Source organism: Pogona vitticeps, chromosome 6 (genome assembly GCF_051106095.1).
Source record: "Pogona vitticeps strain Pit_001003342236 chromosome 6, PviZW2.1, whole genome shotgun sequence".
In the NCBI taxonomy this organism is placed as follows: domain Eukaryota; kingdom Metazoa; phylum Chordata; class Lepidosauria; order Squamata; family Agamidae; genus Pogona; species Pogona vitticeps.
The window spans coordinates 121,156,592-121,179,942 of NC_135788.1; the positions used below are offsets into that span (position 1 = coordinate 121,156,592).

The window sequence follows — 23,351 nt, forward strand, 5'->3', positions numbered from 1 at the left end:
AGTCCCGAGTTCGAGACTGAGTCTTTGGCCCCAAGTCTGAGTCCCTATTAGAAACAAGCTAGCCTTGACAGGGTGCGGATTCATCCCGACAACATACTTTTTTGTCATTCGTGGCTTGCAGGCCGTTGGTACGGGCCGAGGCATTGGTTTTCCAGAGACGGCAGGAAGCATCATCCCAAGGGCAGGCTTGCACAAACAGGTGACACACCGAGTGATGTTATTCAGCAGGGTCTTCCCTTAAGGGCAAGGTCCTCCTCCCCTATTTACTCAAAAAGACCCCCTTTGCTCAGCAAAGATTCCCATCACAATGTTAATTAAAACATTCCTTCTCGTTGGTCCAGCTTCTGCTTTAGTCCTCCACTGGGCAGGAAAAATGTGGCCTGGGAAATTGTTTCCTCTCGGTGAAGCACTGAGGCTTACTCTGGGGCTGTTAAGGAAAGCGATTCATAGGGCTCGTCTTAATATTCCTTGATTCACACTCCGCCGAAAGAAATACAAGGGTTAAACAAAACAAGAACCACAAGAAGTGTTTAATTAAAGGTACAGAAACTCCACGATGCATCTACAGAATTTTCTCCAACCCACACCAGACAGGCAGAGGCTGCAACTGCTACAGATGGGATTTCTTTTACTACAAATCCTATCATTCTCCATGCTGGGTGTCCTACCTAACAGAAGACACCTAAATGTGACTCACCTGGGAGTAAAGCTTCACCTACACGACTCTGAGGCTCAGCTAGGCCTAGCTCCCACGGGTTTCCTGTTCTGAAAGAAGCAGGAAGGGGAAACTTGAGGGAAGCTAGGCTTAGCTACGCCCCAGTTCCTTCCATTTTAGGCCTTTTTCTCTCAAGTCAGCCACATTTAGGTGTCTGCAAGGTGTGTGTTAAGTCAGGCAGAACTCCCAAAATTGGGGACGAGGGGATTTCCAGTCCAGCATCCGTAGCAACTACATTTTATGCAACTCACCACTCCTGAAATGCCAGAAACACATGTGGACAACTCAGTGTTTACATCTCTCAGATGCACTCATGTTTTTTAAAAAGAGGGGGGGGTGGACGAAGAGAGGAAGAGAGCAATGGTGGAGAATTTATGAGAAAACAAGTTCTCTCTGCTAAACCCCATCTTTCAGTCTATATGGCACTGGAATCTTCAGCCGAGCTCTGCGGAGACTCTCGGAAAGTGCAGTCCTCTGGATACGCCATTTGGCTGCCTTTCCCTTCAGATCTGGCTAGCAGGACCGGTAGTGATGGATGATGGGAGCTGCAGTCCATTTGCCGGCTCAGAGAGACGTGTCCTTGGTTAGAACCGGAGAAAGGCCAGGGAGGGAAGTTCAGACCGAGGGAGAGCCCTGGGAGAGCCGGCGCAAAAATAGCACCTTTGGGGGGTAAACAAAAAAAGGGAGGGGGAGCCTAATGGGTGGAGCAGAGTGAAGTGGAGACACCGGGTCTCTTGGCTCCACCGGAGTTCTGAGAGGTCGTCCTCGCAGCCGCCTGTAGGGACGTAGGGTTGTGTGTCGGCAACGTGAGCCAATAACGTGGGGAGATGCTTCTGGTCCAGGATCATCATCATCATCACCACATTTCCCGGCTTCTCAATGCCATCTGGTGGCAAAGCGGAGTATTTTGTGATGATGATGCTGCCGCCACCAGTAAAAATGACCTCTTGAGACGAAATACGCTTCTCTCAACCCAGATCGCTTTATTTTAAAAAAATATATCTATTTGCAAACAGGGTCCAGAGCCGTTTGGACACAGACCCTCCTGGCAGCGAAAGGCAGCTTGGCTATACGTCGTGAGGTATTTTACAGCTTTCGATACAGACTTGGTGGTTTCCGTGGTCTCCGGACGAAGCTGAGACTTCCCTGCGGCAGCCATCATCTTCCACAGTATCACATCTCTTTTCAGCTTTTTTTTTCTTTTTTGGCCTCTGTAAGGCCGAGGGGTGCCCGAACCAAAGTTTCACAGAGTTTTAGGCCTTCCGAGCTGCTATTTAGAATATTATATTTTCTCACCGAGAGTCAGCATTCCCTAACCCATCCTTCGTCCAACTGGACACTGTTGGGCTTTGTGGGACTACAGCTCCCATTGTCCACACCCCACACACACACACCCCCAAAAAAATAAAAGAAGGAAGAGATGCCAGAGTGGCTATACAGTAGTGGTGAGAATTTGGACCTGGGCATAGGAGACCCTGGTTCAACAAGCACATGCCCCTGGGCCTCGGCCTGGCCAACCTCATCAGACTGTTGTGAGAATAAAGGAGAGTCATTTCCCTCCCACCAGCTCATGGGAGGGAAAGCAGAATTGAAATGGAACAACCCTTTAAATACATCTCGAATGAAAACACACCGGGTGAGGCGGATTCGAGTCGGCTCTCTCCCGTCCCGAGCGACCTCACAGGGTTGTCGTGAGGATAAAATAGGAGCAAAGGAGCAAAGGAGAGCTTTGTGCTCCTTGTAAAAAAGATGGGCTAGAAAAGAGACCAAAACAAAACAAAACAAAAGGAATCCCAAATACAGAATAAAAAGGGAACCCACTGAGCCGGTCGCTCTCTCTCTCTCTCTCTGAGTGATCTGCTTTGCTGGACTGATTTGAGGGAGAAATGGGGATTTGTGCTCATTTGAGGGAAACTGGGAGATCAATGTAATGAATAAATTAAAGATACTTGGAAGGAAGGATTAAAGGTAGAAAGATAGAGGAAGGAAGGAAGGAAGGAAGGAAGGAAGGAAGGAAGGAAGGAAGGAAGGAAGGAAGGAAGGAAGGAAGGAAGGAAGGAAGGGAAGGAAGGGAAGGAAGGAAGGAAGGAAGGAAGGAAGGAAGGAACTGGGGATGGAAGGAAGGAAGAGAGAGAGAGAGAGAAAGAAGGCAGGCAGGCAGGCAGGAAGGACAGGCAAGTGGGCACCATCCCTGGCAAGGCATTTCTCAGTCTTCCTTTCTTGCTCTCTGGTGCCCAGACAGATGCAACCCTCTCTCTCACCCCCCCCCCAAAATCCTCAGCCAGGTCACAATCCCCTCCAGGTGCCCCCTCTCTCTCTACAGGCTGCCCGGCCCCTTGCATCACAATCCCTCCCACCTGGAGGAAGGTGCCCCCTCCCCAGCTGCTGCCCCAGCCCCCCAGTCAGCAGCACCGCCACCCCCACCAGGAGGGCTCTGCAGTGGGGTGTCCAGCCGGCCCACCCCCTCTCCCATGGGGGAGACCAGCTTCCCCTGCTCGGCGGCCCCCCAGGGATGCTGCCTGGAGCTTCGGGAGACGATCCTCATCCTCCTCGCCTTGGTCCTCCTCGTGGAGCTGGCCTTCCGACTGGCCCCGGTGGTGAGGAGCGCCGAGGGCCGTTGGGGCGGGAGGGGGAAATGCGGTGCGGTTCGGGTTCAAGGCAGGACCTGTTGAGCTGGTGCACCCCACAACTGGACTGGGGTGGTGCCCTTTCCACTGCCTTCGGGGTGGCATCCTGAGAAATCCTGAACTTGTCGTTCCGTGCAGGAAACGGGGGAATTAGCCTTCCCTGCACGAGCAAAGAGTCTTCCCCAAAGGCTGCCCTGGGAGTTGTAGCCCAAGAAACACCGTTCTGGGAGTTGTAGTCCCTCAAACGCCTCCTACTTTGGAATTCCTTGTGGAGCTGCAAATCCCGGATTCCAGAGGACGGACCTCTGAAGACGACAGAAGGGGGGTTGATCTGAAGTGGACTCAGACTGCTGTCATGGAAGTGCGGTTGCTGGATCAGGGCCCTGGCTGGGGGTCTATGGGAATGGTGGGGCTTCTCCAAGCCCTGGAACTGCTCTCAGGGCAAATTAAAGGGGGGGGAGGGTTGTATTTAAAAAAGGATTCATTTTATTATCTCCAGGAGCTTCTTCCTCGCTTCAAGACCACGATTGCCATGGGGTTTGCCCACCTGTTATTTTAATGCAGTGCTCATGCACTGGATCTGTTCTCTTCCCCCCCCTTGCATATCTGGGGCCCTTTCACTTAAGACTCCGTCTCTCGTCCCCGTCCTCTTAGAACTGCAGAGCTGGAAGGGGCCCCGATGGCGGGTCAAGCCCGGCCCCCGTCCAGGAGGCCCAAGGAGGGATTCCCGACCTCTGGCTTGGAAGGAGACCAACCACTGAGCCATCCAGCCGTTCGCGTCCTGCTTGTTGCCACAACCTGCCGTCTTCGAAGCTCTTCTGGCCTCCTCTCTCGAACCCGGCTTGCCCGGCCTCCGTGATTCGGGAACCGCGGGCCGGATTCTGCCCCAGACTCAGAGGGGGGCCCAGGACGCTCAAGGCACCTTTCAGGTCTTGGTTCCTTGCCTTGAAATCTCGAAAGGCATCACAGGAGTTCCCAAGCTGTGGGTCAGGCTGGCGGGTAGTTTTAATGGCTGACTTTCTCCTTCTCTCTCTTTCTCCAGATCTGCTATTACGTCTGCTCCATCATCAGGTCTTTCTGCAGAGGCATTATGGCCACAGGTGAGGAAGGGGGCCCGGGGTGGGTGGGGTGGGGGTGGTCAAGAATACCTCTGAACCACTGGTGGAAACCACACTGCATAATGAACTACCTAGCATCTATCTATCTATCTATCTATCTATCTATCTATCTATCTATCTATCTATCTATCTATCTATCTATCTATCTATCTATCTATCTATCTATCTATCTATCTATCTATCTATCTATCTATCTATCTATCTTTCTTTCTTTCTTTCTTTCTTTCTTTCTTTTTCTTTCTTTGATCCCTCCATCCTTCCTTCGATCATTTTCTTTCTTTCTTTTTTCTTTCTTTCTTTCTTTCTTTCTTTCTTTCTTTCTTTCTTTCTTTCTTTCTTTCTTTCTTTCTTTCTTTCTTTGATCCCTCCGTCCTTCCTTCGATCATTTTCTTTCTTCCTTCCTTCCTTCCTTCCTTCCTTCCTTCCTTCCTTCCTTCCTTCCTTCCTTCCTTCCTTCCTTCCTTCCAATTCCCGGCAAAGTTCCTGTGTCTTTAACATGGCAGGCAGAAGTTTCACAGGTGCAGCTAACAAATGTCTTCTGCCAACATAGCTGCGCTCTGCATGCACTTCATGTTACGTGAAGTCCACCAAAAAAACCCACCCTAAACAAAACAAAGGCAGTCCTACAGAGTGGGAAGTAACTTTTAAAAAGCAGTTTCTCGTCATTTGCTGTTATAGCCGTTAGAAAGCAAATCCGTTTCCATTATTCCTTGCAGGGTATGAAAAAGGCTCAGTCCAGCCGTGCATTCCATTGCTCGTTACTTTTAGTGTCAAAGAAAAAGAAAAAGAAGAAAATTCTTAATATTGACAGAGGCACAACACTTGACAAATTAAAAAAAAAACTTTAAAAGCCCTTTCAGATAAATTTATAAATGGAATCAGGGAGCACGACTTCTCATCACAGAACTGAAATGGTCCAATTTGCACATTTCTTTTGAAATGGAAAATGGTCCTGCCCTCATAATTAAAAAAAGAAAGGAACTTCTTGCAAATAACTTGCAAGTAACTATGTAACTTGTTCATTCTCTACTGGGAATGTCAAGTGGTCGGTTTGATCCTCCGTCACATCCTACCTCTTAAGTTGTTTGATCTTAGCTGACCCTACTAGCTGTAACTCCTTGTATCCGAGGGCAGAGCAGGAAGCACACCCTGGCCATTGCCAGCAGGTGGCCTGGGGAACTCAAGGCCACTAGGAAGTTGCACAGGAGGCAGCAGCAGGGTAGAGAACGGCTCCTTTCCCGGCCCGTCCGGTGAGGGAGGTCCTGATGGGACCACTGCCTAGGCAGTTTCTGGATGTAGGTTTTTATGGTGGGGGCGACGGCTCTCGGCTTCTCCAGCTCTCGTCAGCCACACCGGCTCCCCCCCATTCCCCGGCCGACAAGAACAGAAACCAAAAGAGAAGCACGCCGTGCGACACAGTTTGGCAAGGTTGCTGTCCCCTTCAAGAGCTTGTTGGATGGCAATTCGGATAAGTCCCCAGCACCGTGGCCAGTGGTGAGGCGTGCTGGGATTTGTAGTCCAGCACCATCTCAAACCCCCTTTCCTGCTCCAGAGCTGCTGGCATGTGGGCACCTGCTTGGGGTTTTTCTGTCTTTCCACCTGTGACCTGAAATCCACCGTGTGAGTGAATGAAGAGATGGGGAAACAGGGCGTCTGCCTTGAGAACAACGCTGGCCTTTATGGACACAGCGCAACAGCGTCGTCTCGTTTTTCTCCTCTGCTTTCCTCAGACGCCGGAGCGGCGGCTTAAACGGTTTGCCTCTTTATGCAGCCGTTTTGCCCGTCGTCGGCTCCGTTTATGTAAAAGAATTATGTAACAGCCTCCCCTTGGAAGCGCTCAGAGCGGCTCACCAATTACGGGCGGCGGAGAATAAGCGGATGCGGCTTTAAGGCCAGGCGGCTGCTTCTTTTATGGCTGGACCCATGGGAGTACACACCGCTTGAGCAAGGATTAGCAGTCCCATGGTTTCCAGCCCCACCCTCACAGGGAGTGGGAAAAAAACCCAGGACTGGTGCTTCCTTTCTCTCCTCCCTCTGACCTATTCTGCATTTTTTCCCTTCATCAGCTTTTCTCTTGCCGCGCCCCCCCCCCCATCCTTCGGTCTTTCCCTCTGCTTACCTACGCCATACCCTCCACCCTGACCCAGCAGGAAGAGCCTTCCTCCTCCCTCCCGCTCATTTGTTGGAGAAATTCGGGGCCCTGCGTAAAGAGTCAGCTCATGGAGTAGCCTAGAGGCCCCCTGGGGAAATTACCATTCCAACCCAGCCCATTCCCCCCCCCCTTTTAAATATTGGACTAGCCTTTGCAGTGGCTGAAGGAGGAACATCTCGAACAACCTTATTCAGCCCCCAGAGTGGGGCCAGTGGTCTCTTTTCACTGAGAAGCGAGGCCATGGTCGGTGGGAAACACAGGCCCGTGTCCCGCCTTCTCACAACACGTGGCCCGTGTGAAGTGCAGTCACTGAGCCGAAGCCATGAAGGTATTGCAACTGGAGGTATGCAGATCTGGACATGCAGAATTCTTGGAAACCACAAATCTGCATGCTCCCAGTTGCAGCACAATTCTGGAGGTTGCATTTTATAGATGTGAACCACAGCCCCACACCACATTGCAAGGAAACACAGCTTCATTCTCTTTTCCCATTCAGAATCGTTTCCTACCTGCAGCCATTGTTGCCGTTTCCTCCCTGTCTTTCCTTCCCCCCCCCCCCACATTGCTCAGGAGGTAGATGCCCCCGTCCAGTTCCCTTCCTATCTTTCAAGTTCCTGTTCCAGGATCTCACCTGTCTGGGAAGTGGCTGCTCTCTTTCCTTCTGGTCTTCCAAGGAGTTTGTCCAGAACTGCTGGGGATAACACTTTTTCCACTTTGTCTGCTGCTGTGGGATCCCAGTTACTGTCACTGCAGTGCTTGATAAAGTTCTTTTGTTCTGCCAGGTAGCTTCTTATAGAATCCCTTCTTTGTCTGAATTCATAGCTACGTTGTGATTAGGTCAGTCTGCCATCTACTGGCTGAAGACGATACTGCAGACCCCAAACAGATTTTAATGCATTATTAATTAATGTATTTTGTTTCTTTTTAAATTGAATGCTCCCAAACAGCACGCTTTTATGGTCCCCTTAGTATCCAAACCAAGTCCTAGCTATCTCGGTTTCACAATCTTGGAAGACAGGCACACATACAGAGACACACTTCTTATAGATTTGAAACAGCAGTTCTTTTTCAATTTATTGTATGCTCCTTTGGGAGGCATTCGATTGGAAAACAGAGTGTAATATTCTTCTAATGCGTTTTTGCAGCCTATCTAGCTTTCAACGATGTCTCAACGGCCACAAAAATACAGGGGAGAGGACAAAAGTAAAATGAAAAATGAGTCTGAAGCCACCGTTTTGTTCCAAGAAATCTGAAATGGAAAGAGATTACTTTCTTATTACTGATACATGGCTCATCTCCTGTCTCGTCACATCATCTCCTTTATGAGTCCCACATTTTCTCCATGGGGCACCAAGAAAGCCTGACCCCCCCCCCAAAAAAGGTTTTGAAACCACTTGGTTCTCAGCCTTTGCTCTTAGGACACGAAACGTTCAGCCAGCTTCCCGACTGCGATGGGGGTTGTGAGCGTTCCAAATACAGCAGAACTACACCTCCCATTGCACAGTGATGGGAGTTGTAGTCAAACACAGCTACAAAGGAAATTATGAGTACTGATAAACAAAAGTGTCCAATGAAAGTTTTGTTAAATATGTTTGGAAATATACGCTTAGAATGGGGGCAGAAGGAAGGAATGATTATTATTATGGTAATAGTTGCAAGATTGATATTTGCAAGAAATTGGAAGAAGAATAACTAGTTTAATATGGAGGATCGATATAAAGACATATGGAAAAGGGCTATCAATGATAAGTTAACATGTGAATTGAACGCTGGAAAAAGAATATTGAAAGCTAATTATTTGAAAGCTATATGGAATTTATTCTAGTACATGTGTTTGCAAAAGGTGATGGTGATATCCCTGGACAAGAATCATTATATTTGTGGAGAGAAATAAGGCATGTACATAAAAAAAGGGGGGGCGCACGGGAATTCCAAGGGGCGTGGGGAACACTGGATGTCTTACGTATTATGAGTTTTGATCTGAAATTGAGTTTGTTTTTGCTGTTGATTATTTTTCTTTCTCTTTTCAGTCTTGTCGGGGCAATGTTCCCATCAGGACCTCCCTCACCGGACGGGCCAAGAAAGGAGCCGTTCTCCACCCCGCCGCTGCCTCCTGTGCATTCCCGAACCCGTCAATCTGACTCTGAATGTCCGGAACGAGCATCTTCCATGCAAGGAGCATCTTTGGGTGGGGAGGCGCCCCTACCCCGACTACCCGACATGCCACCCACCCCGCTATTACCAACCTTGTGACTGCGAGAACCGGTACCGTCTGCGCGCCGCCTCGGCCCCTGCCGCTTATGCCCCCATCGTTCGCTGCCGGGATGTGGCCGACGGCGCCTCCGAGCCCATGTTATATCCGGGCAGCCAGGAACGCCGGAATGACATGGCCGTGGGCACAGAACTCTACCCCCGGACGCAGGTGGGGGAGACCCGCTACCGCCTGGTAGGGGCCAGCCACGATGCTGAATATACAGGAGGACTCCGGCCACGCTCCCATCGGCCGACCAAAGTGTACATCTACCCGGTGCTCCCCCAGACGCCCCCCGGGAGCCGATCGGCCAGCCCGGAGAGGCTCCACCGGCGCCGGGGAGCCACAAGTGGCAGCGAGGAAGATCAGCAGGAGGAGTTTGAGACCCAAGAGCCGTGCCGCAAGGCCCGGGAGCCGGAGCAGCAGGCCAGAGGGACCCCGCCGCGCTTCCACACTGTTGCCACCAGCGTCCTCCAAAGGGCCGCCCAAACCAAGGCTTCGGGCCCCAAGCAGCAGCATCCTTGGTCCGAGGCACCGGCCGACTCGGATTGGATCTATCAGGCCCTAAAATAGACTGCCACCCTGTCACCGTGGCAGGCAAAAAAATAGAGGAGCAGGCGGCCGAAGAAGGAGAGGAGGACGGGTTCCCTCTTGGCGGCCCTGACTGTTTGCAATAAAGGTTCCCCCCACTGGCAGGAAAAAACAAACGAAGGAAACAATAAAGGAGGGAACCAAGCTGAGTCTTTTCATTCGACACACTCCAGTTCCCCACACACACACACACACACACTGGTGGCTCTCTCCTGCATTTGCATGCAAGCCCTCGGTTGGACTACAGCTCCCATCGCTCCCGGCTGTGTGGGCGGCAAGCCATGCTGGCTGGGAGAAATGGGGGCAGTCGTCCGAACCACCCCAAGGTTATCAGGACTGGGAAGGTTGGCCTGGCACTGTAAGAGGGTCCCCAAGCCCAGAGGTTGCCAACTTTCCGAATGAGGGCCGCTCCTGTGCCGTATCTGCTGCAGTCTCTAGCCCAGGTCTGAGGGAGGCGACAACATCTCTTGTCCAAAGCCTGGGGGAAATCGTTGTTTCCGACCATCAGGCTCAGAATCCTCTGGCCGTCCTGGGTGGGTTGAGTGGGTGGACGAGGCGGAATAAAACCAGAAAACTTCCCCAGCTCTTGAGGTCCCCGAACGAAGATTCGGGAGAGACCGGAGAAAGTGGGTTCACATCCAACGGGAGATGGATTTACTAGAGGTTCAAAACACTCTGTACAGTATATCTTTTTTGGAGGAACTGCTCCCAGAATCCTAAAGGGGCTGGGGATTCTGGGGGCTGTAGTCCTCAACCGCGCGGATTCCCAATTCTGGGACTGATGGAGTCCGGTGTCATAAGACACGCCAGTGACAAGATGAGAAGAATTTATTTTTTCCCCCGACACACGGGCTCTTTCCCTCTTCCTTTCCACTCTTCCAGAACCTTCCAGATTCTCATCCCCAGTTTCTTTATGGGCACCAAGCTCCAGAAACAAGCAGTGTCGTTTCGATCCAGCCAGTTGGGGACAAAAAGACCTGCCATTCTGGTTTCCCCTCTGCCTGCCTGCTTTTCTCCCTCCACTTCTGCCCCTGAAGCACAACTTCTTCCACCTTCTCACGAGCAGGATGCTCAACCAGATGGGCGGGGTACAAATAAAATAAATAAACTAAACAAATAAATAAGCATCTCGCCTCTCCAGCTTTTCGCTGCCGGCTCGGTTTTTTCCTGGCTTCCCCATCCCCTGCCGCCAGCAGCTCAACATGCCGAAACCCAGGGAGGAAACACATTTCTGTGCCTGGAAGCTGAGGGAGCAAGAAAATTCAGCGACCTGATTTCCTCTTGCCTAGGCCAGGGTTCAAAGACGGAGAAGCCAGGCCAGGAGAGAAAAGTTGGCAACCGGGACTCGACAGCCTCTTCCTGGGCCGTTCAGCCCATCAGAGCCACTGACTGGACACTCACATTTACATCCCAAGAGGCCGGAGAGCCAGTTTGAATGCAGTATCTTACAACATTTGCTTTTGTCATCTCTGGCCTGAATTGAAATATTGGGTATTTAATCCCTGTACAGAGACATTCATTCGCTATTATTAGTGTTGTTGCATTTATTTATATCTTAGAATTCGTACCTATACGTGGCTTTATCCACAGTGAGCCACACATATACACACAGGTACAGTAGGAAGCCCCCCCATCCACAGAATCACTAAATAGAAATATTAAAAAAGTCTAAGAAATATCTATTTCTAAAGATGACGTAACCCTAACAGGCCACCAGAAAGAGTCAGAGACCATCTTATGTAGTGTGTTTACTATTATCCACGTTTCAGCATCTGCGGGAGGGGGGGCACTTGGAATATATCTGTGGATATGGGGGTCGTACTGTAGCTTTACCACAATCCTACAAAGCAGCCCAGAGCCAAGGACTCCGCTGAGGTCACCCAGGGAGTTTCACACCCGGGGGGGGGATTTGAACCCAGGTCTACTGACTCTGAATTCCCCATGGTAACTATGGTCAGCTTACAGAACTTCCAGAGATGGGGCCGAAAAGGTCTCAAATATTATTTCGGGTTTCGAGGAGGACGATCCACTGCCCAAGGGGTGGGGGTGGGGTGTCCCGTGCCTTTCGTTTTAATTACTGTATTACCTGGAGGAGGGCCACATACCTGTCCGGGTGGCTTGCCTTCAAAGCTGCCCCTGCTGAAATTCAAGGGGCTAGAAACCTGCCTCCTTGCTCACCTGCTCGCCTCACCTCTGCAGTGAAACTAAGAAGGCAAATATTTTCATTTTTGAAACCGCTACGTTGTAAATTCCTTATTTTAAAAAACAAAAATCCAAGCAACCCTACAGTTCCTAAGAGCCTCCGGGACTGGGCTGGCTGGGCTGCGAACCGATGCTCCCCAGGGTGAACAGAGGACCCCTTAAAAATCTCAGTTTTCCAAACTCCTTTGGATCCTTGGGGGGGGGGAAGAGAGGAAGGTGAGTCTGCCCAAAAGACTACATTACCCGAAATGCTTTGCGAAGCCCTCGACCAGCACCGTGGAACATCACCATTGCAGGCTCCGGGCCACACCTGGGCGGGAGTCCGAAAAGGAAGCCACGCACTACATTTCCCAGCATGCCTGGGACCTCAAGGTGCGCCGGGCGGGCGGGGCTTCGCTTCGCACAGGTAAGCGCAGGTGAGCGAGATGGGGCGCGTCCAAGGGGGAGACTCCGGGCGGGGCTGCCGGGATCCCCAAGCAGTGGAGGGGGCTCCGGGGGGGGTCGCGGGGTGGGGGTGGGGGGGCTTGGGAGGATGATGCCCCCCTCACCGGCTGGGTGCTCACCTGCGGGACGAAGAAGGCGAAGGTGATAGCAGGAAGAGAGGAAGGGAAAAGAGGAAGCAGGGTGGCTGAGGGACGGGACGGGGTTGGGTCCCTAGATGGGCCGGACTACAAGTCTCATCATCCCCGGCCCAGCAGGAAAAGCCGGAGGTCCCGGTTGATGGGTCTGAACGCGGAAAGGGGAAATCCGTTCACCAGGGGGCGCCTCACCCCCCCCCCGCGCCCCCCCCGGACCGGCTGGACTATTTCTTTATTTATAAAAAATGTTTCTAGGCTGCCTTTCTTTCTCCTTAGGATCCGAGGCGGCTTTGCAATATTAAAAGATACTGTAGAGTTTAAAGCCAAATAATAATAGCTATTTACTTGTTTAAAATGTTTCTAGGCAGCCTTCAGGGATCCAAGGCGGCGTGCAGTATTAAAAGATACAAAGTTTAAGACCAAATATAATAAATGAATACCATGTTTACAAAAAGCATTAAAGAGATGTCGTAATTAAAACTCATAATGAGAGCAGTATTTAAAAAAAACACCAGTAAAACAACAGAATAAAATGCTCTCTTTCAAAAAATTCCCTTGGTCAACCAGTGAAAGCCTGCCTGAAGAGAAAGGTCTTTTAGCTGCTTGTGGAAGGAGAGTGAAGACAGGGGCCAGGCTGGCCCCCAGTGGCAGGGAGTTCCAAAGTCTAAAGGAGCAGCCGCAGAGAAGGCCTTCTCCCAAATCCCCCACCAAACACACCTACGAAGGTGGCGGGACCGAGAGAAAGGGCGTCTTGTGATGATCTTAACACCTGGCCAGGCCCCTAAAGGGAGACGCGGTTTTGAGACAGATTTGGGCCCAAGCCCTTGAGAGCTTTGTAGATTAAGACCAGACCACAACCACTGATGTGCATAGCTTCGGTCGTGGGTGATGGGAAGTGTAGTCCGGCCCGTCTAGAAGGGGCCAGGCTGCCTGCTCTCTCGTTTCCACTGCCTCTACAGATCCTATTTCCCCCCCCCCCTTCCTCCCCATTTAGCCGGAGATCCTTTTCTCCCTGGTTGTTCTTTGCACCCTCCTGCGAGGGAGGCCTCGGGCATGGATTCTCCCCCACTTGGGGACCCCCAGCCGCCGAAACCAGCTCCGGCCAAGCCGCTCACGGACCTGGATTTCCGCTCTGGGGCACGGATCGAGGAGCTGAACCAACTGATCCAGGAGTACGAGGCCCGGAGCGCAGGCATCCGGAACGCCCCGGCGGAAGAATGGCACCGGGCGAAAAATCTGGTTTTCTCCTTGCTGGGTGAGTTGGGGGGCTGGGGGGGAGAAACGGTGCTTCTTAATCCCTCCCCCTTGAGTCCGCAGCCTCTCCTGCCGGAGCTGGGATCAGTTGACAGCCACTCCCGGAAGCCTTTGGCCACCACCTGCGGCCCATCCTGGGGGAACCGTCTGGAGCCGCGGAGATTCCAGGCTCTGAGCTTCCTGCCCGAATCGCCGCAGCTCCGTCTTTCTCCGCCTCCGGCCCCGATCCTCAGGTCTTCCTGCTGGGCAAAACGGGGGCCAGAGTTGTTCCGTCAGCCCTCCCTGCTTGCATGTTTCCGGCCCAGATCCCTGTTAGCAACTCACAGGGAGGTCTGGGGAGGGGGCCCCTTTCTTAATTCTTGGCAATGGCAGGAGAGGAAAAAAGGCTGAAACAGACCGGCTGCGGTTCACCATTTTCCTGATCCAACGGGTCGTTTTGTCTCCTTGAAGAAGGGCCGCTCTTGATGATCCCTAAGGGTCTCTTCCAGCTCTGCAGCTTTAAGAAGCTGATGAGGATGATGACAACGGCTGCAGAAGCAACCGCAAAGATGCTGGATCACAAACCTGTTGATTCCTTTGCATTTCCACCTTGTTTCTGTTTTGACGGCCCTGCCTTTCCAGGAGAAAGGAGAAACTTGGAGAATTCCGTGGCAGGAATGTGGCTCCCAGATGTGTGGCATGATGGGAACTGTAGTTTGTTCTAAAAGGAACTTTCCAGTGCCCGGTGCCAACGTCATATTCTCCCTCCGGCTTGTGGTCCATTTGTTTTTAATCTCCTTCCACCTCCTGCGTTTCCCTCCTCCCCCTTTCTTTTTTCTAGGTCAGGTTCAGAAATCCGACGGGAGGCTCCCGCCGGTCAACCGATACCTCCTCCTGTCCGGTGGGGTCCAGCAAGGCACCGTCCAGGTGGATCCGGGCAGCCTGCAGCCCCTTTCTCCCGGCAGCGACTATGACACAGACTTCACCCTCCTGGTGCCTGTTCTGGATGCGGCCGGGGTCCCCGTCACCTTGGACATGAAGCGGAGCCCCCCCGGGCACGCCCAGGTCAGCCTCCACCCCTTCGGCGCCCCGGCCCTCTCCCGCTGGTCGGACTGCTGTTGCCCGGGGGACGAGGCCTACCTCTCCGCCGAGCGGGTGTCCGACTGGTTTTTCGCCTCCTTCGCCTCCTGTGCCAAAGACGTGAGGGTCAAGCGGCGGGGCGGCGTCACCTCGGCGGTCCTCGCGGTCGGGCCCTACCGGATCCTCTACGACCTCGTCCCGGTGGTGGCCTTGAAAGGCTGGCCGGCGGTGGCTCGGCCGTGGCTGACCCAGGCTCACTTCTGGGACGGCAAGCTGACGGAGGAGGAGGCGGCCGGAGGCTTCTACCTCTCCCCTTCCGCCTCTGGGCCTCACTGGCGCCTGGCGTTTTCGGCGAGCGAGCTTCACCTGAGGAAGATCCTCCCGCTGCCCCTGGTCCTCGCTTCCCAAGCCGCCATGGCCGTCCTCGGCTGCGAGGGTCTGCGGGGCTTGGGGCCGTACCACCTCTTCTCCTTGTCCCTTTGGTCCTGCGAGCGGCTGCCCGCCAGGTACCTCGGCCGGGAGGAGAACGCCGCCCACGCCCTGCTCGGCCTTCTGGACGACCTCTTGGCCAGCTTGGTCCACGGGGACCTTCCTAGCTACTTCCTCCCCCAGTGGAACCTGCTGGAAGGCCTCTCCCGGCGCGCCATGGAGACCCTGGCTCAGGGGGTGGCCCGGGCGAGGGCCGACCCTTCCCGCTACCTCCGCCGAGCGGTCGAACGCGCCAAGGAAGGCAGGCGGTCCGCCAAGGCCTTTAGGGACCAGCGTCCAGCTTCTGACACTTCGGGATTCCTTTGAAGGACTGGGCCGTGGGCCAGACGTCCCTGGAGCCCCTCTGTTCTCCGCGGAAGGAGGCAAATCCGGCGCGGGCTTCGCGCTGTCTCCCGGCAGCCATGAGACCCCGCAGCTGGAGCCTTTAAACCAGCCTCCATTTCCCCACATCTGTGGGTCGGGAGGCCAAAATGTCTGTCCGTCTTCTGGGGGTGGGTTCCTGGAGACGAAAGCAAGAGAGAAAGAGCTCTTCAGTCAGGACTCCTCACTTGTGAATGTGTGTGCCGTGCCTTTATGTTGTGCCTTTGATTCGCATCCAGGTCTCCGGGGGTGGAAGGTCTGGAACCCTCCCTTCGGTTCCAGAGGTGCCATTTGACTTTGGATGCAGTTTGCCATTCCAGGGAAAACCTGGGGAGGTTTCTGTGCCAGAAAAGTGGGGTTTGGAGGAAAGGGTTATCCGGATGGTTTGCGTTTCTACCAAATGAAGCTCTGCCCGACCTCGGACTTGAATACCCACACCGACACACCCACACCCACACACCCCTTTCTGTAGGGGATGAAATGGTCGCTTTTAGCCACTTAACTCCGGTCCTGTGGGGTTTAGGCCACCGCTATAAAAGTGTGTGGGCGGGAAACTGGAGTATGAAATCCCCAGGCAGGGAAATCTACCTGTTAGGAGCAGCTATAAAGAAACTGCATTTCCCACAATGCTTTCGTCTTCTCCAGAACACTTTGGTGAGGGGGGTGGTAAAAAAAAAAACACAAGGACCCGTTTTCAAACTCTGAAGCTTGCACTTTTTAAAAAAGTCATTAGCAATTGCCTGCCTCTGAATTTCAAATTTTGTTTGAATTCCTGTGCAGCAATACGACTAATAGGAAGAGAACCTTTTTACAGTATTTGTGTTGTCATGCCCTAATGCGGTATCTAGGCAAGAGTCACATACTGTACTTGGAATAAAGTTATCTGCAGATCACACACCAGCGTTGCAAATCTGTAGGTAAATATGGGTCGGTAGCCCGATTTCATTTAATTTTATTTTGCTCTATTTTATTTTGTGTGACTCATAGGCTGCCTTTCTCCCGGGGAGGGCACCCAGAGGGGCTCACCGTGTTAAAGCAAGTAAGACGAAAAGCACAATAAATGACAGATGAACCAGCAGTGAAGCATCGAGTAATAATTTAAAAAGCGTTCATTGATTTACAAGCATTAAAACTTTTAAAAACAGGCTTGGAAAAACAAAATTAAAAACCTGTGCTTTTGTACTTTAAAGACACACAAGCTCACAACCTTCCATTGGTTATCCTCTTTTCAGTTCAGTGATTTTTGCAAAATCCCCACCGAAGTGCAGTATCGTTAAACGGTGGCTAGGTGATTTTTTTCCCTTTCATTTTTAAAGGAGATGTTTCACAGGCTTTGGGAATAAACTATATTTGATAGTAAGCAGCAATCTTTGTACACAAGGTGACTGTGAATAAAAACTTTTATCAATTGAAATGCCATTAGTTTTGTTGAGTTTTCCCTTGAAGGCCTCTGGCGTTGGAGCGCTTCCCTCTTCCTGCGGTCACGGGAGGTTCCCTTGTCGTACTGCTCTAACAGTTGAGAACTTTTTCCTGAGATTCAGCCTAAATTCGGCTTCCTGTTGCTTGAGCCCATTGTTGTGTGTCCTCTGGGGGATGATCAAGAACGGATCCTGCCCCTCCTCTGTAGGACAGCCTTTCAAGGATCGGAAAAGTATCTGAAAAGTACTTCCCCGTCTCCCTTCAGTCTTCTTTTCTCCAGGCTAAACGTGTCCTTTTCTATTGTACCCCACAAAGGGGCGCTAGATGTTCGTTTAAAGCAACTTTCCGTCCTTCAAACCCAACGGGTGTGAATGAGCAAAAAGATCTGTTTCGGGAATGTAAGTGTTATTGTTGTTAATTACCCGTTTGAGGCCACCCTGTCGCTTCCAGCATTGGGCCGGCTTGAAACGAAGGCTTTCTGTCTCTTGAGGTGCCCTTTTATTCTTATTATGGCTTATATGTGCTGTCCAGTTGCCTCTGACAGAAGGTGCCCTAATGTGGGTTTTGAGACACCCGAGGAGATACTTAAGGAGTGGTTTTACCAGTTCCGGCCCCATCCTAGTGAGTTTCCGTGGCTGAGCAGAGATTTGAACCTGGATCTGTGGAGTCCTGGTCCCTCACTCTGTCCACGACCGATGGAGGGATACATCAAGGATTCCCAAACACACATTTTTTTTTGGGGGGGGGGTGTTTGAAAGGAAGAACTGGGGAATCATCCAGGAGGTGTGTTTGCTCATCTCAGCCTGTTCTATGCGTCCTGTGACACCTTCAAGATCAAAAGATTTGCAAGGAGAACAAATCTATCCATCTTGCAGGAAATCAACCCTGAGTGCTCCCTGGAAGGACAGATCCTGAAGCTGAGGCTCCAATCCTTTGGCCATCTCATGAGAAGAGAAGACTCCTTGGAAAAGATCTTAATGTTGGGAAAGTGTGAGGGCAAGAGGAGAAGGGGACGACAGAGGATGAGATGGTTGGACAGGGTCATCAAAGCTACCAACATGAATTTGACCCAAATCCGGGAGGCAGTGGAAGACAGGAGGGCCTGGCGTGCTCTTTTCCATGGGCGTCACGAAGAGTCGGACACGACTTAATGACTAAACAACAACAACATATTTGTACGTACAGTATTTGCTGGTGTTTTCGTGAGGCGGCCGAGAGAAAAATCCTTTTGCCCCTTGGTGGCCCAGACATGATTTCCGAATTGACACGAATCGCTTAGAAAAGTTCCTCTCTTTCTTTTTGCACCGCAAAATCACCGACTCAGGGAAACTTGGGGGCAGGTTAGCAGAGAGGAACTAAGAGGCCAGCGGAAAAGGCCAAACGCAGGCTCCAATCCCGTGGGAACCGAAAACGTTTTGAGCTTTGCCCGGCCCGGTTCCCAGTTCATCATCTGCAATGAGATGCCAGGAGCCCCCGAAGGCTGTGTCCCAACTAAGGAGGCCCTGATCTGCCAGTCTCCTTTCTGCGTTTTGTTTCCGAAAGCCCCATCCACGCTCTCATCCTCTCCTAGTTTTGTACAAGGCTGTGATACTTGTTTTCCTGCATGATCTGTGGGGCAGGTTTCTGGTGAGTCCCTCCCCATAGCCCCAATGTGTACCTTCGGGTTCAAGTACTGTACAGAAAATATCTTTTAAATTTACAGCTTTTTAGCCAGCCTCCCTTTGTTTTGCCTTATGACACTTTCAGATTGTATAGATTTTCTTGGTGGGGGTGCAGAGTTATGTGAGGAAACTGAATGTGGCCTTAAATTATAAATAAACCTGCCTACTAATTGCACAGTGGATAAAAATAGTTCATCTAGGAACCCACAGAGCAGACTAAGATGCTAGTCTCCCTCAGTAGACCGCCCCATATTTCTTTGTTTTCCTCAACTGGCACTTATTGTCTCAGTCCATTCACTCAGAGACACTGCTCATGAGAAAAAAATGACGTGTTTCCGTTTACTTACACTTCTTCATAGATTTAAAACAAACATCATATGGTGTTGTTACATTGACTGAGCTTAACTGGTTAATTGGCTTTATTCATGACTCACTATACTGTATAGCTGACAGAAGGCTTCACTCTTAACTGTCCAGATGTGAGGAGTCATGGCTGCTGCTCTCAAAGTTTCTGGATTGCAGCTCCGTCTTCCAGCGTCTCTGTGAACTCTTAAACGCCTGTGGTCCCACAACATCTGTTCAGGCTTTTACGTAAACCATCAGGTCCAAGTTTCATGGTATTTAAACCCGTGCCCGCATTCCACACGCCCCGCATGCAAATGGATTTGTTTCTGTTTGTTTAAACCAGTTTGGGCTACCTGATCAGTATTCGGCTTTTGGTCTTTTTGGAATCTGCCTCTGGCTCTCCGTCGGGTTGCCGACTCTACCGAGGGCTGGAAACTGTCATGAGTTCCAGCTAGAATAAATCTGCTCTATGGATGGGTTTGTAAATGTTGTGTCCGCAAGAGCCCAGTCTTTTTCTGGCTGTCCTTTACCTGGGAGTTCCTGTTGCATTTAGCCCTTCCTTTAATCAGCAGCTTCTGCACCCCCCAGCTCCCCGGCCTCAGGGGCCACTGCCTCGCTCTACCTGATGGTAGGGCCAGCCCCATCCATGATTTCTCCCCTTCCCCTTTGAAAAAAAAGGATTCCACCTGCCCGTTGGGCTTCGCAGCAGAGCGGGTTATGGCCCAGCGGCCAGCCCTTCCCGCTTTGTAATGGACCCACCGATGGGAGCTTCCCTGAGGTTGCCGTCCCAAAGCCTCCCAGGGCTTATGGTGAGCTGTGCCGGGCTCAGAGAGCCGATTTGGGGGGGTGGGGGCGGGGAATGAGGGGATCAAGCCAGCGCCTGCCGGGATTATGAATTTGAGCTTGTTAAGAGCTGTCTCTGCTGGCAAATCGTCCTTCCCAGACACTTGGAAAGGCAGGCAGGCAGGCAGCTGGGGGTGGGGGGGTGGGAGAGAGAGCAGCATGATATTTGCCTATGCAGATGCAGGAAGCAAATATAGACTATCTTTCCTCTGAGGAATGGGGGGGGGTATACTGCAAAAAAAGGGGGCCACCTTTTTGCAGAGAGAATTTGAGCCGATGCCGCTTCTCCCCGTCTGGTGTCAGGGCTGCCCCGTGGCCTAGGAATTCTCCACCAGCCCAGATGCCCTGGACCGCCCAGGGATCCGGAGAGGCCTAAGACTTGGAGCTGCCCGAGGCAAAATGCCGGCTGTTTCCCTCCCGTGGCATGTCTGGCAATCCTCTCTCTTCTTGCAAGACCATTGCACGGGAGGAGAGCAGCCGGCTGGAAGGGCCGAGAGCAGGCCGGTGTTCTCCCCCCCCCAAGGATCTGCCACCTGTGTCAGGTACCTTCCTTGGCTTCAAGGTGGGGCCGGCCCCTGTGCCCCAAACAGCCCCACCTGCCAGCAACCGGACTGCTGAGGAGGGGCATAAGAGGTGGCCCGGGTGCCCCTGCCTCGTGCCAGCGTCCAGCAGAGGAAGGAATCCTGGGTTTTTAATCGCCAGCCTGGTCTTGTCGATGTCTTCTGGATGACTCTAAAATCTCCTGTTTCCGCCCTTAATCTGTAAAGCCCCTCTTTGGCATCGCTCCCAAACGGGGAAGCTTTTAACCCTGGAATTTGCGCACACATCCTGACACGTGTTGCTGTGTGGTGAGCTGGCCTCCTTTTAAATGCAGCGAGGGTGTTTGGGGGGGGGGAGATAAACGACCCAACGGTTAGTTAAGGCTCCCCATCTGCCCACCTTGAGAGATAGAGCCGTCCCACACACACACACCTACAAAAACCAATGGGCCCAGATGTCCTGCTGAATTGTGTAGCTCTGCTAGAACCAGAACTTGGGGGTTTTTTTTCCAGGCCCTGGGCCAGCACACAACCCACCGCCCTTGTGTTGCCCTTTGGGGGCCTCTGTGCCCCAAAATCTCACAAGCACCCACCCCCGTTTAAGGACAGCAGCCATGAAGTGATGCCCAAACGGTTTCCTGCCCGGTCTCGCCACCCAAAATCTGCCATGGCAAGCAGCTGTTGCGCTCTGCCTAATAAGAGTCAGGATGGCCGCGCTGGCCACCAGGCCTGGCCGAAGGATGCACAGAGAGGGACACCCCCCCTGCCCAGACCCACCACCGCTGCATCCCAGAAGGGGTTTCCGTTTGTCCTTTCCTCCTCCCAAGCTCTCTCTCTCTCTCCTTCTCTGTTAAGTAGAGATTTGTCTTTTCTCCGCAGTGCAATTAAATCATGGCTGAACGGTTTGGTAACCTGGAGAGCGCAGGAGAAGCGGTGGCGGTGGATGACTTCAGAGATTCTCCAGGGTGTCGTAAAGGGCCTTTCGCGCTGGGGGCTTCCGGAGATGGGGTGGTGGTGGGGGGGTTGCTGTCTTTTTCAAAAACCCTCCTGTTTCCAAGTTGTGTCCAGACCCGAATGAGAGCCATGACTGCAAAAAGGGGTGCCCAGCCACTGCGTGTGGAGTTAGACAAAGATCCTTAACCTGGAAAGTTGGAAACTCATTTTCTCCCAGATGAAGGAGGCAAGGGAGTGGAATCCCTCTTTTAATCCTATACCGGTGAGTCCAGGAGGGGGTTGAGCAGCCCAGAGGCGTAAGGACCAGGGAAGCTCGGAGACGGATTTATTGCAATGTGAGCTTCCGGGGATGACAGTGTGAATGTGTGTGCATACAAAGGTGTAACTCTTCACATGGTCAAGAGCCACAGATCCCTTTGCTGCTATCTAAGCCCTCTCTGGGAACTGTTAAATGCTTTGCCGTGCTGATTTTCTTGTGGCAGGGAGTTCCACCGTTCTACTTGCACGACATTTAGCACAGACACTGAGTCTGGAGATACAACTTCACCTCCTTGTTTCAAGTCAAATCTGCCACTCCGGTGACCTCCGAATCAGGCATATTTCTTATGTCATTTTTCCCCCTCCCACTTTCCCTATCCCTCGAAGAATATTGTTGCCCAACTCCTGCCATTTCTTCTCCACTTCCCCTTTCACAAGCCGTTCCTTCTGCCACCCACCCTGCCAACTGCCAGGTTTCCTGTCCCCCTTTCCTGCCTGCTTCTCTTGCATATGTTTCCTTCTATAACAGCTTCCTTTTTAACCAACACTTCCTCTCCATGCCCAGTTTAAAAAAAAATACTGATTCTGTCCTCGGTGTCCTTTGCTTTTATATATGTGTTAAAAATGTTTTATGCTGCCTTTGGGGGGGGGGGGAGCCCTGTCAAGACAGTTGGTAAAATTAAAATACAAAAGGAGGGAGCAAAATTAAAAAGTAACATCTCTTTGGCTCCTGATTTTTGTGGGGTTCCCCCCCCCCGACACTCTGGCTGCTTCATAGAGTCCTGGAGTTGGAAGGGACCCTTAAGGGCATCAAGTCCAACCCCCTGTTCAAGGAATCCTAATCAAAGCAGATTGGACGGAGGGTTGCCCAATTTTCTCTTGAAGGCCTCTCCAGCGCTGGACCCCTCACCACTTCCTGAGATCATGGGTTCTGTTGTCGTACTGCTCTAACAGTTAAGAACTTTTTTCCTGATATTCAGCCTAGATCTGATAACCCTCTGGTAACCCTACGAATCAGCCGTCTCCAAAATGCCCCGTCCTCCTCAGCCCTGCTCAGCTCTTGCAAACTCAGCCCTGTGGTTTCTTTTAGGGAGTCCGTCCATCTTGTATTGGGTCTTCCTCTTTCCCTGCTACCTTCTGCCTTTCCCAGCATGGTGGTCCTTTCCAGAGAATCCTGCCTTCTCGTGATGTGCCCAAAGAAGGTTCTTCTAGTCCTCATAAAAGTAATGGCCACCAGAACTCTCCTCCTCCTCCTCCTCCTCCTCTTTCTTGATGAATGCATTTCATCCCCTTTTCACAGAGCTTCTTTAGATTACAATTCCTCCAGTTCCATGACCAGCGTGAGCTGGGGGGGGGGGGCGGTGAGTCTGGATATTATTATCCCAACAACCCTAGGACTTCATCAAACTCTGCCCTTTTATCATCTCTAGCCCAGTCAGCAAATCTTCGCAACTGGGAAAACTGGGAAGAGAATCCTGGGCTCAAATCCTTAAAAAAGAACAGTTGCCAGCAAGAGCCAACCTTAGCGGTCTTGACCGATGGGTGATCTGGCTTGGCCTCCGTTAACCTCCTAGAGACTTGTCTTGTGGCAGTGAGTTCCACCGGAAAAGGGTGTGACAAACCCTCATCTTTCTTAAATGTTGTGTGCCCGTCTGTATCATCAAGGGACTCCCGAGGTCTAACCAGGGACACCTCAAGGAACTGTACAGGCGCTGGGCAATCTGTAAATGTGCCCCATTTTCTCTCACTTCTACCCACAGAGGCCGACTGGACCAGGAATCAGATCTCACGGGTCACAAGGCAGTGTCCATTCTTCTTCTTCTTCTTGGCCATCCCTGCCTCCCTCACCAGCCACTTGAGGCCGCTTCTTCCTCTGTCCAGTGGCAGGGCCGGCTCTACAGAGAAGAACCCGTTGCTCCGGACCAGTGCTCAGAGG

At 51.9% G+C, this 23,351-nt stretch overlaps 2 protein-coding genes and 2 long non-coding RNA genes across 4 annotated transcripts; 2 read left to right on the top strand and 2 right to left on the bottom strand.

Moving 5' to 3' along the window:
• Positions 1–3,924: 3,924 nt before the first annotated feature.
• LOC140701401 (uncharacterized) lies at positions 3,925–9,598 on the top strand. Its single transcript, XM_078378175.1, has 2 exons — positions 3,925–4,442; positions 8,643–9,598. The coding sequence occupies exons 1-2, from the start codon at positions 4,433–4,435 to the stop codon at positions 9,434–9,436; spliced, it is 804 nt and encodes a 267-aa protein (XP_078234301.1). The 5' UTR covers positions 3,925–4,432; the 3' UTR covers positions 9,437–9,598.
• Positions 4,730–5,660, bottom strand: LOC140701403 (uncharacterized). The gene is made up of 2 exons (XR_012080336.2): positions 5,534–5,660; positions 4,730–5,221 (listed from the first exon to the last, which is right to left on the bottom strand). It is a non-coding gene; the product is annotated as an uncharacterized LOC140701403 (long non-coding RNA).
• LOC144583713 (uncharacterized) lies at positions 7,525–8,989 on the bottom strand. Its single transcript, XR_013537633.1, has 2 exons — positions 8,859–8,989; positions 7,525–7,861 (listed from the first exon to the last, which is right to left on the bottom strand). It is a non-coding gene; the product is annotated as an uncharacterized LOC144583713 (long non-coding RNA).
• A 2,324-nt stretch (positions 9,599–11,922) lies between the features above and the next one.
• TMEM102 (transmembrane protein 102) lies at positions 11,923–16,810 on the top strand. Its single transcript, XM_072977230.2, has 3 exons — positions 11,923–12,062; positions 13,229–13,489; positions 14,309–16,810. Exons 2-3 carry the CDS (start codon positions 13,288–13,290, stop codon positions 15,340–15,342), a joined length of 1,236 nt encoding a protein of 411 aa, XP_072833331.2. The 5' UTR covers positions 11,923–12,062; positions 13,229–13,287; the 3' UTR covers positions 15,343–16,810.
• The last annotated feature ends 6,541 nt before the right edge of the window (positions 16,811–23,351 follow it).